Consider the following 14,988-nt stretch of genomic DNA (forward strand, 5'->3'; position numbering starts at 1 on the left):
TTGAGCATTGAAAGTGAGACAGGAGAGACAGGATTTAGGGAGAGAGGATGATGTCACAGGAAGCTGAAGAGCTAAGAAGTATCTTGAAAACTCACTGCTCCAAGAGTGGTGGTCAAGACAATGGTATTCACAGCACAGGAGAGTTTTTAGATGTGCCACGTCTCATGCTTCACTGGTCTTGGTTAAATTAGTTAAATTTTAACAAGCTCCCATGTGAAGCAGATGTGCATCAACATTGGGGAAATATTGTCTGAATGGTTGCATGTGTTTGGGGGTGTGTTCTCACCCTTTGCATTCGCTGGTAATTTCCTCTAGCAGATCAAATCCTACTCAGGACTAAACTACTGTTTTATCTGAAAGTGTCCTGTGCAGTTCATTCTAGCATTTATCATACTGTGTGATAAATAGTGAGTTTCCTGCCTGTTTCTCTTCACTGTAACATGAACACCATAAGGAAACATCCAGATAACGCTTGTATACTGTTTTATTTCCAAACGCTTGTCCTAATGGATGATATGATACATAACAGATGCTCTGTAATTCCCTATCAAATGATCAGTTCATCAGAGGAGGAAGCAAATCATTGAACAGACTTGATAAAATTAACTACCTTTCCCATCCTTACCATTTTTTTGTAAATCTTTCTCACAATCCCTGTCTATTCATAGGCACATACACAGATCATACACTACAGTGTCATGTGCCCAATAGATTCCCAGACTATTTAATGATTTTAAAATTGTTAGATAAATATTCTAAATAGTCCCTTTGGGTTGTACCAACCAGAGTGTCTCCTTACATTTCCAAATACACCAGAGTCAAAATCACCCTTGCTTAAATCCTACTGCTGCAGGTGACTCAATGGCAAAAGAGTCTGTTACTACATTTCACTATCTGACAGACAGTGCTCTAGGTCTTTGAAATTTAAAAATAGGTTGGTTTTTTGTTTGTTTGGGTTTTTTTTGTTTTGTTGTTGTTGTTGTTGTTCTTTGTCTAGATCCCTGTATCTGCCCTTTGTGGAAGTGTTTGGTACCCAGGGTTGTGATTCTAGGTTAGCCGGTTGTTACGTGTTATTATTGGGAGAGTGGCGCACTGCACAGCAAAGCTTGTGGTCATGAATCCATCTAACTTAATGCTGAGCAGTGTCCAGTAGAGAGCATATTGCTTTGGAAAGTGAAAGGTCCACTACGAGTACTTTAGTCTTTCAATTGCTTTTCTTATAGATCTGTTCATAATCTTGAAGAAGAAATGCATATGTGTGAGAGAGTTTCTAGTTGGCATCAAGGGTGGCAATTTTCTGCCCCTTGACCGGGAACTGTCACTTTTAAAGGATTTGCCATGAGCACATCTACTGGCTTAGGTAAAGGATACAGGAAGTATATAGACTTCTCCATGAATATTTTGCCTCCTTATTCCTGGAAGGCATCAATGTAACAGGACTTCCACATTTAGCATCTGGAACCTTGGACCAAAATAGCAAAGATAAGTCACCTCTTTAATTTATGGTCTCTGGGGTAAGATAAGGTAGAATTCAAACAACATGAACTCCTAGACTTGTCCAAAGAGATGTTAAAATTAAAGCATGATGTTGGATTTTCAATTGCAAAAGGATTCACTGCACCGTTTTACCAGACATGTCATGTTTAATATTTAAAAATGCATTTTCTATGCACTTGGTTGGTCAGATGAAGTATGCATGTTAAGCTATAACTCTGTGCCATTTAATTATTTGTTTGATTCTAGAAGTATTTGATGTATGATACATGTTCATTATCTTTGATGAAAAAAAACTTTTTTTTAAATTCAAGACCCAGTCATATACTGGAGGATTAAGTCAAGAGCATGTGTCAGTAATGAGAAATAATTCTTCACATTTAAGGTTTTATGCATAGTTTCACAAAACACAAACAACTGATTGGTTTAATAAGTGTGATAAACAAAAATTAATGAGATTAATTATAGACTACCAGGTGAGAAACATGTGATTAATTTGGAAAGCTTTTATTTTTTTCCTGTGGGTTTGAATATCACAATGTTATAACTAGAAAGAATCAATTGCCTTCCACACCAAGGAAAAGTAATTTGAATAAAACTATTATATTTTTAATATGTGCAATCTCTCATTATAATTACATTTATTTGAACAAAAGTAGATTTTATTGTATTTTCAGGAATGTTACCTGTTGACTGCACAGTGCAATGAGGTCAAAGTCTTCTATGTCCTCAGTTGGGTGGGTAGCCTCACAGAGGGTGGTGTTTAGAGATTTAAGAGAAGGAATCAGGAACCAGTGACTGAGCCAGCTATTTAGCACTCCAGATACTGGTATTAAAGATACACTGAAAGCCCATCACTTCAGCAGGTCGGGTTCTGGTTATCAGTCAAGCCTTTAGTGATAGTATAGTTGAATTCTTGAGGAGCAGAGAGTTATCAAAGTAAACTATTTCATTGGGGGAGCTGTGTACAAGGAGAATTCCTGGGTCTCTAAGTCTGCTAAAGTAAAGATGGAAAGCAGGAGCTTGTTGATGAATGCAAGGTTGGAATCTTTTTCTCTCAGATTAAATCCACTCTGGAGACCGAGGCAGGGAGGAAGGCTGAACTGTGACAACAGGAAGGAGTGGGAAACTGCTCATCTCAAAGTGGTACTTGAAAACTGTTTTAGTGATTCACACAAGACACCAGACCACTGATGTTGGAAAGAGAAGGAGGAGGAGGAAGAGGAGGAGGAGGAGGAGGAGGAGGAGGAGGAGGAAGAAGAAGAGGAGGAAGAGGAGGGGAGGGAAAAAAGGAAAAGAAAAAAAGGAAGGAAGGGAGGGAGGGAGAGAGGAGAGAGAGAGAGAGAGAGAGAGAGAGAGAGAGAGAGAGAGAGAGAGAGAGGAAGGAAGGAAGGAAGGAAGGAAGGAAGGAAGGAAGGAAGGAAGGAAGGAAGAAAGAAGGAAAGCTTTGAAACAGGATATTTATTTAAAATGTAGTTACCTCAATGCAGTGCAACCTGAAGACCATGTGGCTTGAAAGCATAAAAATGTTGAGACAGACTGACAGACCAAGGAAAGACAGGCGTTTATGAGATAATTGCATATGCTGGTGGACACAGGGAAAGGCAGGTCTGAAGGGTTATTCAGCTCTATTTGGGACATGTAAATTCAAGATATCAATAATGCAATGAAATTTACTTCCTTTCAAGACAGGAATCTGGAGTGCAGGCCAAAGTAGATGGTGTGGATTTTAGACACAAAAGGAAGCTAAAAATCTGAATACGTCACCAAAATGAAGTGAGAAACCACAATCACCTACTTTGATATAGATTCAGTCAGAATCTGGAAGAACAAGAAAACGAGGGACACTGAGAAAGGACAATGACAAGAAAAGAAGAAAGTAGGGAGAAGCTAAATATTCTAAGTGCACCAGCACCAAGGGCCTCAGAATGGTTGAGCAGGTTTTTGTGGTTTTGGTTTTTTTTTTTAAAACATTAAAGATTTATTTATTTATTATATGTAAGTACACTGTAGCTGTCTTCAGACACTCCAGAAGAAGGAGTCAGATCTCATTATGGATGGTTGTGAGCCACCGTGTGGTTGCTGGGATTTGAACTTCGGACCTTTGGAAGAGCAGTCGGGTGCTCTTACCCACTGAGCCATCTCACCAGCCCTTATTTTTCTGTTTTTGTTTTTGTTTTTGTTTTTCTTTTTCTTTTTTATTTGTTTGGTTTGTTTTTCTCTTTGTGTCATTAGCCATGTACCTACCTATACCAAGTCTCTGTACCAGGAAGTAGTATTGAGGTTACAGAGATGACAAGAAGGTTGTCTTTCACAGATCTCTGTAATAATCCTAAAGTTTTGCATCAGCCTCTGTCCTCATAGCTTATTACATCAGCACCAGAGCCTGACTAAATTACCCCAACTTTTCTTCTGAGATGACACAGTATAATTCAGTACAAGTAAGAATGCCTGGTTATCCTCTGTAAACTGTCTTAGACTGGACTAATATGCAGACATTATTATTATTAACAGAAATAGTCATTTCACTTCTGTAGTACTTCCTGTGTAAACTATTTTGATTGAGATGGACAAAATATTTTTTGTATTTATATACCTGGATGCTGCAATGAAATCAGATGTTTAGAAGTTAGCTTTTAAAATGTGTTTTGTTTGTTTTGTTTTTGAAAGCTTTCATCTGATTTAAAATCAAGTGTGTGTAAGTGGAAAGTTTTAGGTAGAGAGTATGATACAAGGATAGAGAAAAAAGTTGATAGTCAAGAATCAGTAGCAATGCCCAATACCCAGTGGCGATTAGAAATAGTTGTAGACTGATTAATTATGAAGTTGAGAGAAGGGAAGTTCACTGTGATTGCTAAAAAGAGCTTCACCACACAGGAAGTAATTAAAATAGGAGTCAGACTTCCATATTAGAAAAATAAAACAGGAAACTTCAGTCTAGTTTACCTGTCTTCTCATGGAGCCTGGTAGCAACATCAGCTATGTTTGTTTTGTCTGAAAAAACAGTCACAAAAATAAGTCCAACTTTTTATGTCCTCCTGCAGGAGTCATTTTGGTTCATAATGGAAGACAACATTCGTGCTTCCTTACCCATGCTTCTGTGATTGTGTGACAGCCTGATTATTAAGTATCCAAGAAACACTTGCTGACAGAAGCAGGAGCCTTGGGAGAACAGGGGTGAAGACAGAGTCTCCTGTCCTGGGTAGTCACAAGCAAGCTCAGTGCTCTGCCGAGGCAAAGATATTTTTACTGTGACTTAGTCAGAGCCTAGATCAAAGGGAGAACTACGGTTCTTGGAATGACTGCTGATGCACCATTCAGACTTTAGTTTGCAGGGCCATGTACTGTGAGATGGACTTGATACATCTTCAACGTATCTCATCACCCATAGACAAACACAGAGAGCAACCGAAAGTCCATCCGGAAGAGTTTGCACTATAATACTGGATGGACATTGAAGGAGTAGCACTATAAGTTGATTTAAACCATATCTCAATTTAATGAATATAATGTACACGAGTCTTTAAATGGCCAAAACAACAATAAATGGGGTAACTTTTCCTTTTGTTTTGTGCTTGTGAATCTTGGACACATGGTGCCTATGACTATGTTCCAATAAACACCTCCAAACCTGAATACTGCAACTTCAAAATAATATAATATCTTGCCCCAGATGTTTAGAAGCTCGTAAAGCCACTCTGTGTACACTTGTGGAAATGATGTTTGCTTAGTATTAGGTGATGGATGATCCACTAGTTATAACAGTAGCTATAACAATATTAAAAAGGATAACAATTTAAACTTCTGTTAATGTTATAAATGTACTGTGCTATGGAGTAATTTGTCTATATTCCTATTATGGCATTGACTCATTCCTCATAAGACTCTCATGAAGTAAAATATTTTAATTTGATAAGGCTTTAATAAGAAATTAAAAGCCATTATCAATGGCTAATGACCTGGTATCTCTCCAGTCTTAAGCTATGAATTTTAGAACTATTCGTCCAACAGGTCCTTTAATACCACCTAAGTGTACTACATTCTCTAGTGTATTTTAACCTAGGGCTAATTTAAATTAAACCCCTCTCTCTCTATTTCTCTTTTTTCTCTCAGTTTTTTAAGACAAGGTTTTTCAGTAGCACTGTCTGGAATTTACTTTGTAGAACCAGGCCCCAAGCTAAAGACCATCTGCCTCTGCCTCTGAGTGCTGGGATCAATGATGTGTCTCATCACAACCAATGGTGAATGAAATTCTTAAAGTGTACAGCTGAGTAAATAATATGTTTTGATATCAGATTCTATATTTTAGTTTTATTTATCAAATAGCAACATATGATATTTGATTATCAAAAGCTTCAGTTAAATTATAGAAAGCTTATTTTACTTAGGTTTATAGAATTTTTACTTGAATTTTTTTCTTACAAGCTTTGTTCCAAATGTGAAAAGAACCTCTTAAGTGATATTTTAAATCATCATATGGATGTCGCTTATCATACCAAGAAATTAATATTTTAATAAGTTATGAATAATAAAATCTAATAATACAAGAGACCAGTTGGACTATTAGGAATTTTTTAATTAATCCAAAGGGAGAAATATTAAAAAAAAAACAGGAATAAGAAGCAGATTGGCCAATGTAAAACTGTAAAAATATGCCTTATTTGTCTCACTGAGCCAATCCAATTCAAGGACAGACATTGTTCAAGCAAGTAGAGAAACAATTCCTTTTCATATAAAAACACAAGGATATTAAAAGGAAACAGCGAAAATGCTGAACTAACATTTAGGACTAGGGATATCACCAAGGAAAAGGAGAAGGAGGGATGTTGGAAATATCAGAATATACAATTCTTATAAATGCTTATGAATCTATTAACAAAGCTCCAGAATCTAGAAAGCAGATAGATAGATAGATAGATAGATAGATAGATAGATAGATAGATAGATAATAAAGTGACTGGTCTAGTCAATGTTCTATTGCTCTGAGGAGACTCCATGACCCCAGCAACTTTTACAAAGTGAATCATTCATTGAGACTTGCTTACAGTTTCAAAGGTTTTATTCCATTATCAACATGTCAGGAAGAAAGCAGTGCAAAGACAGACATAGTGCTGGAGGAACTGACAGTTCTATATCATCATCTGCAGGCAGCAGGAAGAAGAGAGAGCCACTGAGCCTGGGTTGGGCTTGTGAGACTGTAAAGCCCTCCCCTAATGACACATTTCCTTTAAAAAGGCCACACCTCTTTCACCAAGGCCACACCTCCTCATTCTTCTCAAGCATTGCCACTCCATGATGAATAAATATTCAAATACTTAGTGTGCCTATGGGAACTATTTTTATTCTAACCACAATGACAAAAAATTGAAAAAACCATTATGGTTGATTTTAATACTCCTTACTTAGTATGAAACTAAAGAGAAAATTAATAAGACTATGAAAAGTTTGAGCAAAATTACCCACAAAATCAACCTAAAACACATTTAAAGTATAATCAGTTGTAACAGAATGAATATTATTCTCAGTTGCATAAAAAGTCACCAAATAAGAAGTGTTAGGTTGGTTGTGGTGGTGTACACTGGTAGGATTTGCTGAAGAAGGCAGAGAGACAGGAGGATCACAATTTCAAGGCCAGTCTGGGTTATACATTAATGGGAAAGGGTGGATGTAGAATGTAGTGGATTGTGGAGGGGTAACTGGGAGGTGGGACATCATTTGAGACATGAACGAATGGAATGGTTGTTAAAGAAAAAAAATAACAAAATAACAAGATTTATTTATATGAATATAGATTTTTTAAAAATGAAGTGTTTGGACTGATACAACCACTTTACTGGAGTAGAGAGAGTAGTTATCAAATAAAGGGGAAATTATTCAAAGTCTCAATTTCCAAAGATGTGAGAGGATAACCTCTGTGAGCTGAATTATTAAGGGACAGAGAAAACACAAGAACCTGGATTTGTGCAGCAGCTGCATTTCCTGAGAAGACAGAACAAAGCCAGCCCGGAACAGGGAGGGCTAGTTTAAGTTCAGGCTGTTAGTTTATGGCCAAGTGTGAAAGATGTCAAGAGTCCAGGAACACAAAGTTAGAAAGAACAAAATATTAGGTCAGAGACTGTAGAAGTTTGTTAAAGGGAGAGGACTTTCTAGTCTTAGATAAGGGTAGGACAAATTTTTCTGTCTCTTTTTCAGAGCTCAAAAAGTACTCTTTCTATTTTTAAGTTCAAACCATAGAAAAGATCTCAGCAAAAACATTGGCATTAGGAAGTGTCATTCTAAATAAAATTTAAAGGCATTAAAATATTTCCCTTGGAGGAATCCCACATCAATGCATGGACTGTTTTTTGTATCAACTGACTTAACTCATTTCCCAAATAATGCCTATAGAATAAAGCAGCCCAGTACATCACCCCAACAGTTGTGTTTTATATACCATAGGGCTGCCCAGCTTAAAAGGAATACTAACAGAGGCGCCATTTGTCTCTTTCTATATCATTTTAATGATTTTTTTGTGTTTATAGTCTCTTATTTTGACCTCAATGACATAAGTCCCTTGATGGTCAACAAAATACATTATTTTAAAACTATTTTGTATTTTCATATGATTTTCACAATTGATCATTTTCATGCTTTCTTGTACTAAAATATATTTATTATGTACTACGTGGTGGGAAGGTAAAGCCATATTGAAAACTCATGAAAGATGATAAGATACTGGGGCTCTATTCGTTCCTGAAGATATAAACACAGTTAATGGTTGTTGGGGGAAAGTATTTTTTTTTTCCAGCTGGTAGCCATAAGTAAGTTACGCATGCTCTTGTGAATAATCTACTCATGAGGCTATACAAATCTGCAATTAAATTCAGTGTGACACACATGAAAAATTAAAAGGAAGGAAGAAAGGAAGGAAGGAAGGAGGGAGGGAGGGAGGGAGGGAGGGAGGGAGGGAGGGAGGGAGGGAGGGAGACATACTGCCATATCCAGGGATCCACCCCATAATCAGCTTCCAAACGCTGACACCATTGCATACACTAGCAAGATTTTGCTGAAAGGACCCAGATATAGCTGTCTCTTGTGAGACTATGCCGGGGCCTAGCAAACACAGAAGTGGATGCTCACAGTCAGCTATTGGATGGGTCACACGGCCCCCAATGGAGGAGCTAGAGAAAGTACCCAAGGAGCTAAAGGGATCTGCAACCCTATAGGTGGAACAACAATATGAACTAACCAGTACCCCGGAGCTCTTGTCTCTAGCTGCATATGTATCAAAAGATGGCCTAGTCAGCCATCACTGGAAAGAAAGGCCCTTTGGACTTGCAAACTTTATATGCCCCAGTACAGGGGAACGCCAGGGCCAAAAAGGGGAAGTGGGTGGGTAGGGGATTGGGGAGGAGGGTATGGGGGACTTTTGGGATAGCATTGGAAATGTAAACAAGGAAAATACCTAATTTTTAAAAAAAAAAAAGAAATTCGATGACAATTTTAGTGTAGTAACAGTGCTAAATGTACAGTGTACATTTTCAAGTTATGTTAATATAAGATACAGAAAATAAACATTGGATATAATTGTATTTAATAAATGTATTTTTATGCTCACCACTATACCACCAACGCTGCACCTAAATGTATTTTTATATAAAAAAAGAAAAATTAAAAGGAAGGAAGAAAGGAAGGAAGGAAGGAAGGAAGGAGGGAGGGAGGGAGGGAAGAAAGGAGGATAGGAAGATCATGATATTGGAAGACTTGTAGGGAAGAAAGAAATATACAAAACAGAGAATGGATATGATCAAAATACATTGCATACATGCATGAAAATGTAACAGTAAAACTTCAATTCATTATTATGTGTAAATAACATATAGTAATAAAAACTAAAAATATAGAAAAAAATTTAAAGTGCTCATTTATAGAACAAGAAGTCTACCTACTTTTGCTTTTCATTGTGCTTGCTTCTCACTAACATCTTTTATAAGCTTGGAGACATAGTCAAGAATTGCCTCCTGTTTCTGTCATGAGGCATTTTTGTTGAATTTTCTGGGATGCATGTGATTGTTTTACTAGTTTGGTCTTACGACATTTAAGTATCATTTTTCCTAAATTCATATTCTTCTCTATGTATATTGATCTACAATAGAGTTTGTTCAGCTTCTTCACTTAGATTAGGAATCAGGCAAACTGCTACAAATAAATCAATATTTAGTAATTTAAATACCTATAAAATATTCTAGTGCTAGATGAAAACTTCCAATTTTACTTATTCAGACATGGCTGACATTTTCATCTCATACTATCAATTAAAGATAAATAGATCACACTGTTTAACCTAAATTCAACATAGCATTTCAGTTGATTTGTATTATCTTTTATTATTTAGAAGTCTAAAAACTGATATATTCTCTGTTATAAATCACAAAGGTCATAATTTTCTGAGTATTAAAGTATATTTACAAGTTATTTTATGGCAGAATTTTCCACAGTATCCAAAGTTGATGCTCTCTGTCTTTTCTTTATGGGCTCTGCAAAAGTGAATTGTTACAGGCATGTATGAATATAGAGGACTCAGATGTACAGCTATAGAATGCAGTCAGGATAAATACTGCATCCACAGGAAAATGTGTAATATAGATTATTTGACAAAGTGTTTTAAGTTGGAGAATTCAAAGGTTTCCAAAAACAATCAGGCCTTGTAGGTCCTATGTCAGAATAAAGGCAACAGAATGAACCCAGGAGAAGCTAAGTAGCAGATGGGGAACAATGGCTAAGAGACAAAGTCATGAAAGTGAGAAAAAACATGTAAAAATTGGAAGGCCATCTGCCTTATCTGATGCGTGAAGCATCCAGGATAAATGAATTCCATTTTATTGATTCAGTAGTCATGACCAAGAACAAAAAGAAAGATTTCAAGGATAAAACTCAACCTTGAAATAGTTTTCTTTATAGGTCTTGATCACATGTCAATGGTACTCTGTACTTAAAAACAAGTCATAAACACACTAATCACTACATTTATGAGTGCCTAACACACAACTTCCCCAAAGTAGGTAACTGAACAAATAGTACTTGTTATCTAAAGAAAAGAAATCTTATGAATTTGAAAATCAATTCTACAGAGAGGTTTTCCTGTTGAGAGAAAATATCTGTGAAGAATAGGGTCTATGGTTAATTTTAAAACACAGTCAGTTGTATTAACTTTCAAAACATTTTTCATTGTTTGTTTAGTACGTTAAAAAAAAACCATTTAGTCTCATTATAGTTCACAAGTACAAGGCCATGGACAAGATGAGGAATGAAGTTAAAGATGACAACATGTTTTAAACTCTTAACTCTCCGTCCTCCATCTCCTTACATCTCTTTTGCTTGCCCAAATGTGTGACGTGAAAGGCCATACTCAGATTATCCACCTGTGCAAAGGACTTCTCTGTTCATCAAGGCAGCCCCTGTATGCTTAGACCAAAAGGAATGAGTGTATTGGTTTTCTTGCTGCTAGGACAAAATACCTTGTAAAAGCACCTGAGAGAATGGAGAATTTGATTTTTGTCTCACAGTTTGAGGGTGAGTAACAGTGCAGGAGTAATGAGATCTGCCTGAGCTGGGGCAGAGGGAGCAGAGAGCAGCTGGTCATACTGCATCCATAGTCAGGCAGTAGAGAGGTGAATCCTGATACACCGTTCTCTCCCTCCCTCCCTCCCTCTCTCCCTCCCTCCCTCACACTTCCCTCCCTCTTCTCTCTCTCTCTCTCTCTCTCTCTCTCTCTCTCTCTCTCTCTCTCTCCCTCCCTCCCTCCCTCCTTCTCTCTCTCTCTCTCTCTCTCTCTCTCTCTCTCTCTCTCTCTCTCTCCCTCTCCCTCTCCCTCCCTCCCTCCCTCCCTCTCCCTCTCCCTCTCCCTCCCTCCCTCCTTCCCTCCCTCCCTCCATCCCCCCCCTCTCTCTCTCTCTCCTGTCAGTCTAGACTACCTAACCACTAACCGGGACTGCCCATATTCTGAGTAGATCTTAAATCAGTGAGCTGTCTCTGAGAACATTCTCCCATCTGATTTTCAAATCCTGTCTCGTTGACAAGATTAACCATCACAGATGGTAAGATTGAAGACAAAGTATTCTGTCCTTATGAGTTCTCATACCTCACATTTGGTGAATTGTCACTTACACTGGCAGTGTACAAAGCCTATCTTTGGGAATGTTGTAAGTTTATGTCATAGTAGATGATTATGTGATGCTTGACATATTGATTTGAATGAAATTATTTACTATTTTGCCATCAATTTTGATCAACTGACATGTTGTCTCTCCTATACCAGGACAATCAAATGAGCCCAAAACAGTCAAATGAGCCCATTAAGTAAAAATTTCACTGTATAGTTTGCTTGACACATTTGAGGGGAAAGTTAATACCTTTCAAGAGGGAAAGAAGTGAGATGTATGAAAGACTGGAAATTAACCACATTATGCCTTGTTGCTCTCCCAGGGTCCCATGATTCCTTCAGCTTCTACATTGATGAAGCTTCTCCAGTAGGCCCGGAGCAGCCAGAAACAGTTCAAAACTTTGTCTCTGTGTTCGGAACTGTAGCCAAGAAGTTGATGCGGAAATGGTTAGCCACTCAGACGATGAGCTTCACTGGTCAGCTGGGAGCTGGAATCCGTTACTTCGACCTTCGAATTTCCACCAAGCCCAGAGACCCAGACAATGAACTGTATTTTGCTCACGGCTTATTCAGTGCCAAAGTCAACGAGGGTCTCGAAGAGATCAATGCATTTCTCACAGACCACCACAAAGAGGTAGTATTCTTGGACTTCAACCATTTTTATGGGATGCAAAAATATCACCATGAAAAACTGGTCCAAATGCTGAAAGACATCTATGGAAACAAGATGTGCCCAGCCATTTTTGCCCAGGAAGTGAGTCTAAAGTACCTATGGGAGAAGGACTATCAAGTACTGGTCTTCTACCACAGTCCAGTGGCACTGGAAGTGCCCTTCCTCTGGCCTGGACAGATGATGCCAGCACCCTGGGCAAACACGACAGACCCAGAGAAATTGATCCAGTTTCTTCAGGCATCCATCACCGAGAGAAGAAAGAAGGGCTCATTTTTTATATCTCAGGTGGTGCTGACACCCAAAGCAAGCACTGTGGTCAAGGGTGTGGCAAGTGGACTCAGAGAAACAATCACAGAGAGGTAAGAGCCCTTCAGAGAACAAGGAGAACTGCCTAGTAGTCTAAACTCAAAACTCATAAAGCAAAAAAGCTATGAAGCTAAAATCCTTATCTATGTGCATTAGTTTGCTAGGGAAACCGTACTGCAGCTGTGTGCCTTAAGATAGTTGACTTCCCAAGGTTCTCGTGATGGCTGACAGTTCTGGTCCCTTGCTTTATAGCTATTTCACCAACTGCATCTTCCTCACATGGTCTTTTCCCCCATGAGCTTCTATTTTTATAAAGGCACAATGATACCGGCTTAGGATCTGCCTAAATTAATTCAATTCAACATGATTGGGTCTGTAAATACCCTTTCTCTAAATAAGGTCACAATCATAGGACTCCTTCATGTTTCAGTGTGGCACTTCTCACATTGGAAGGATCTTGCTCTGGTTTTGGCAGTCTTTCTTTATATATAAAATTCCATTTGATATATAACAACCACGAGAAGTGGATATTATCTTACAGATTAAAAACTTTAGGTTCAGGAAAATATAATCATTTCCCTTGGGCTTCTTTCTCAGTGAATGGTGGAACAGGTACTCAGACCCTGTTCTCAAGCTACTTCTTACAACCTATACATTATATATTCTGTGTTTTTAGAAAGGATTGCTCTGAGAGAGAGAGAGAGAGAGAGAGAGAGAGAGAGAGAGAGCATGTCATTGGCCAAGAATGGCTAACAGTATAGACCTATGATTAACTGTAAGGCATAATTCGAGATATCAACAAAGATCTCTGTAACTTCCTCCCATGAGAATAACAGCTTCCAGAACCATGAATATTAATTATTTTAGTTAAAATATTAAATGATGTTAACATAAGAAGAGAGTATATACATTCTTTTTGTATAATATATTCTAATCTTTTAAGTCATAGTTCAAATTGTGATAATGAGACAGAAGATGGATGATTTGATGAGAGTCAAAATTTTGTGTGGAAAGGTTGGAAAATGAAAAGAACCTTGAAGTAAAATAGTGTGCGTGACCCTGTAGAATAGTGTGCTGTGTGTAGGAGGAGCTACAGTAGAAGACAGGAATATAGCTGAAACCAATATTTTAGCTAAGCTACAGAGAAGTTTATCCTGGGAGTGATGGAGAACTAGCTGCTGATACCTGACAGGTATGCAGATGTGCATTTTAGGTGATAATTGATGCAGACAGCAAGATGGATGGATAAGTGGGTAAATGCTTAGACCAGTCTTAGCAAGATAGTTCACACTAAGTGAAGAAGTACGAAAAACTTGGAGGGGAACGATATCCTCCAGTGACTAGTTATCTCTGTATCTCTGTGCTGTGAGTGAGAGAAAGATGAAGCTTCTGATTGACGAGCAGAATGGAGGACCATTTAGTTCAGAAACTGAAAATACTGGTTGGTAGGAAAAGTAGACCATGCAGTTAGAGTCATGGTCAGTTTAAAAGGCATTTAAAGCATGCAAGTAGATGTAGCCAATTGAGCTTTAAATTACTAGACAACTTATTTGAAGCTATTGGAGCTTAGGGATGGTGAGAGCCCCAGATCACCAGAGTGGAAGCATTCTTCCTTGCAGCATCAAAACTTCCCTCTGCCCTTCACTTACAATCTGGGATGTCTCCATGCTTTGAGATTTAAATGCAATGCAAAACATCCATCCTATACCTACACCACTGTAATCCCTTCCTGCTTGTTTCCTGTGATCTCTCCCTTTCTACTCTTAGGACTGGAGCCTCCATACTGATACATTGTTTGAAAGATGAGCAATCCCACATGATCTATCCATGTATTCCATGGCTCCAGGCTGAGTTTCTATGGTGATTTCTAGATAGTACTGAAGATCTATGGCAATAGGAGAAATTGCATAATCGTTGTAATATATATTATTGAAAATGGAATTTTGGCTTTTGTCTATAATTATTTTCGACATGATATTTTTTAATTGATTCTTTGGAAATTTCACATCATGCACCCCAATCCCACTCATTTTCTAGTCCTTCCACCCCACCCTTGATTTACCTGTAATTCTACATATATCTTGTGGATATCTCTCCTGGTGACTTTGTACCTCAGCCAGTCATCCTCTAGTGGAGTCCTTTCTCCCTCCTTTCCTTGTTGGTCTCACCACTTTCCTGCCCTTACACTTTAATTGCCTTCAACAGCCTACATCCTTCTCTAGATGACTAAGACTAAACTCATCAAGTTCCATAAAAACATTCACCAAGTCAAGAAAGTAATTTATCTAATAACACTACTTTCCGCTGATACTAATTGATCTATCTGATGAATGACTCCTTGTTCTCTTGCTAAATTATCAAGCAAAAGAGTACA

General features: G+C 37.9%; 1 protein-coding gene across 1 annotated transcript in view; it reads left to right on the forward strand.

Moving 5' to 3' along the window:
* Positions 1–14,988, forward strand: part of Plcxd3 (phosphatidylinositol-specific phospholipase C, X domain containing 3) — a 200,095-nt gene that overhangs the window by 129,170 nt on the left and 55,937 nt on the right. Inside the window, exon 2 of the mRNA NM_177355.3 lies at positions 11,959–12,667. Coding sequence (NP_796329.2) covers positions 11,959–12,667 — 709 coding nt within the window. The remainder of the gene's footprint in view (positions 1–11,958; positions 12,668–14,988) is intronic.

This window comes from Mus musculus, chromosome 15, assembly GCF_000001635.26.
Source record: "Mus musculus strain C57BL/6J chromosome 15, GRCm38.p6 C57BL/6J".
Classification (NCBI taxonomy): domain Eukaryota; kingdom Metazoa; phylum Chordata; class Mammalia; order Rodentia; family Muridae; genus Mus; species Mus musculus.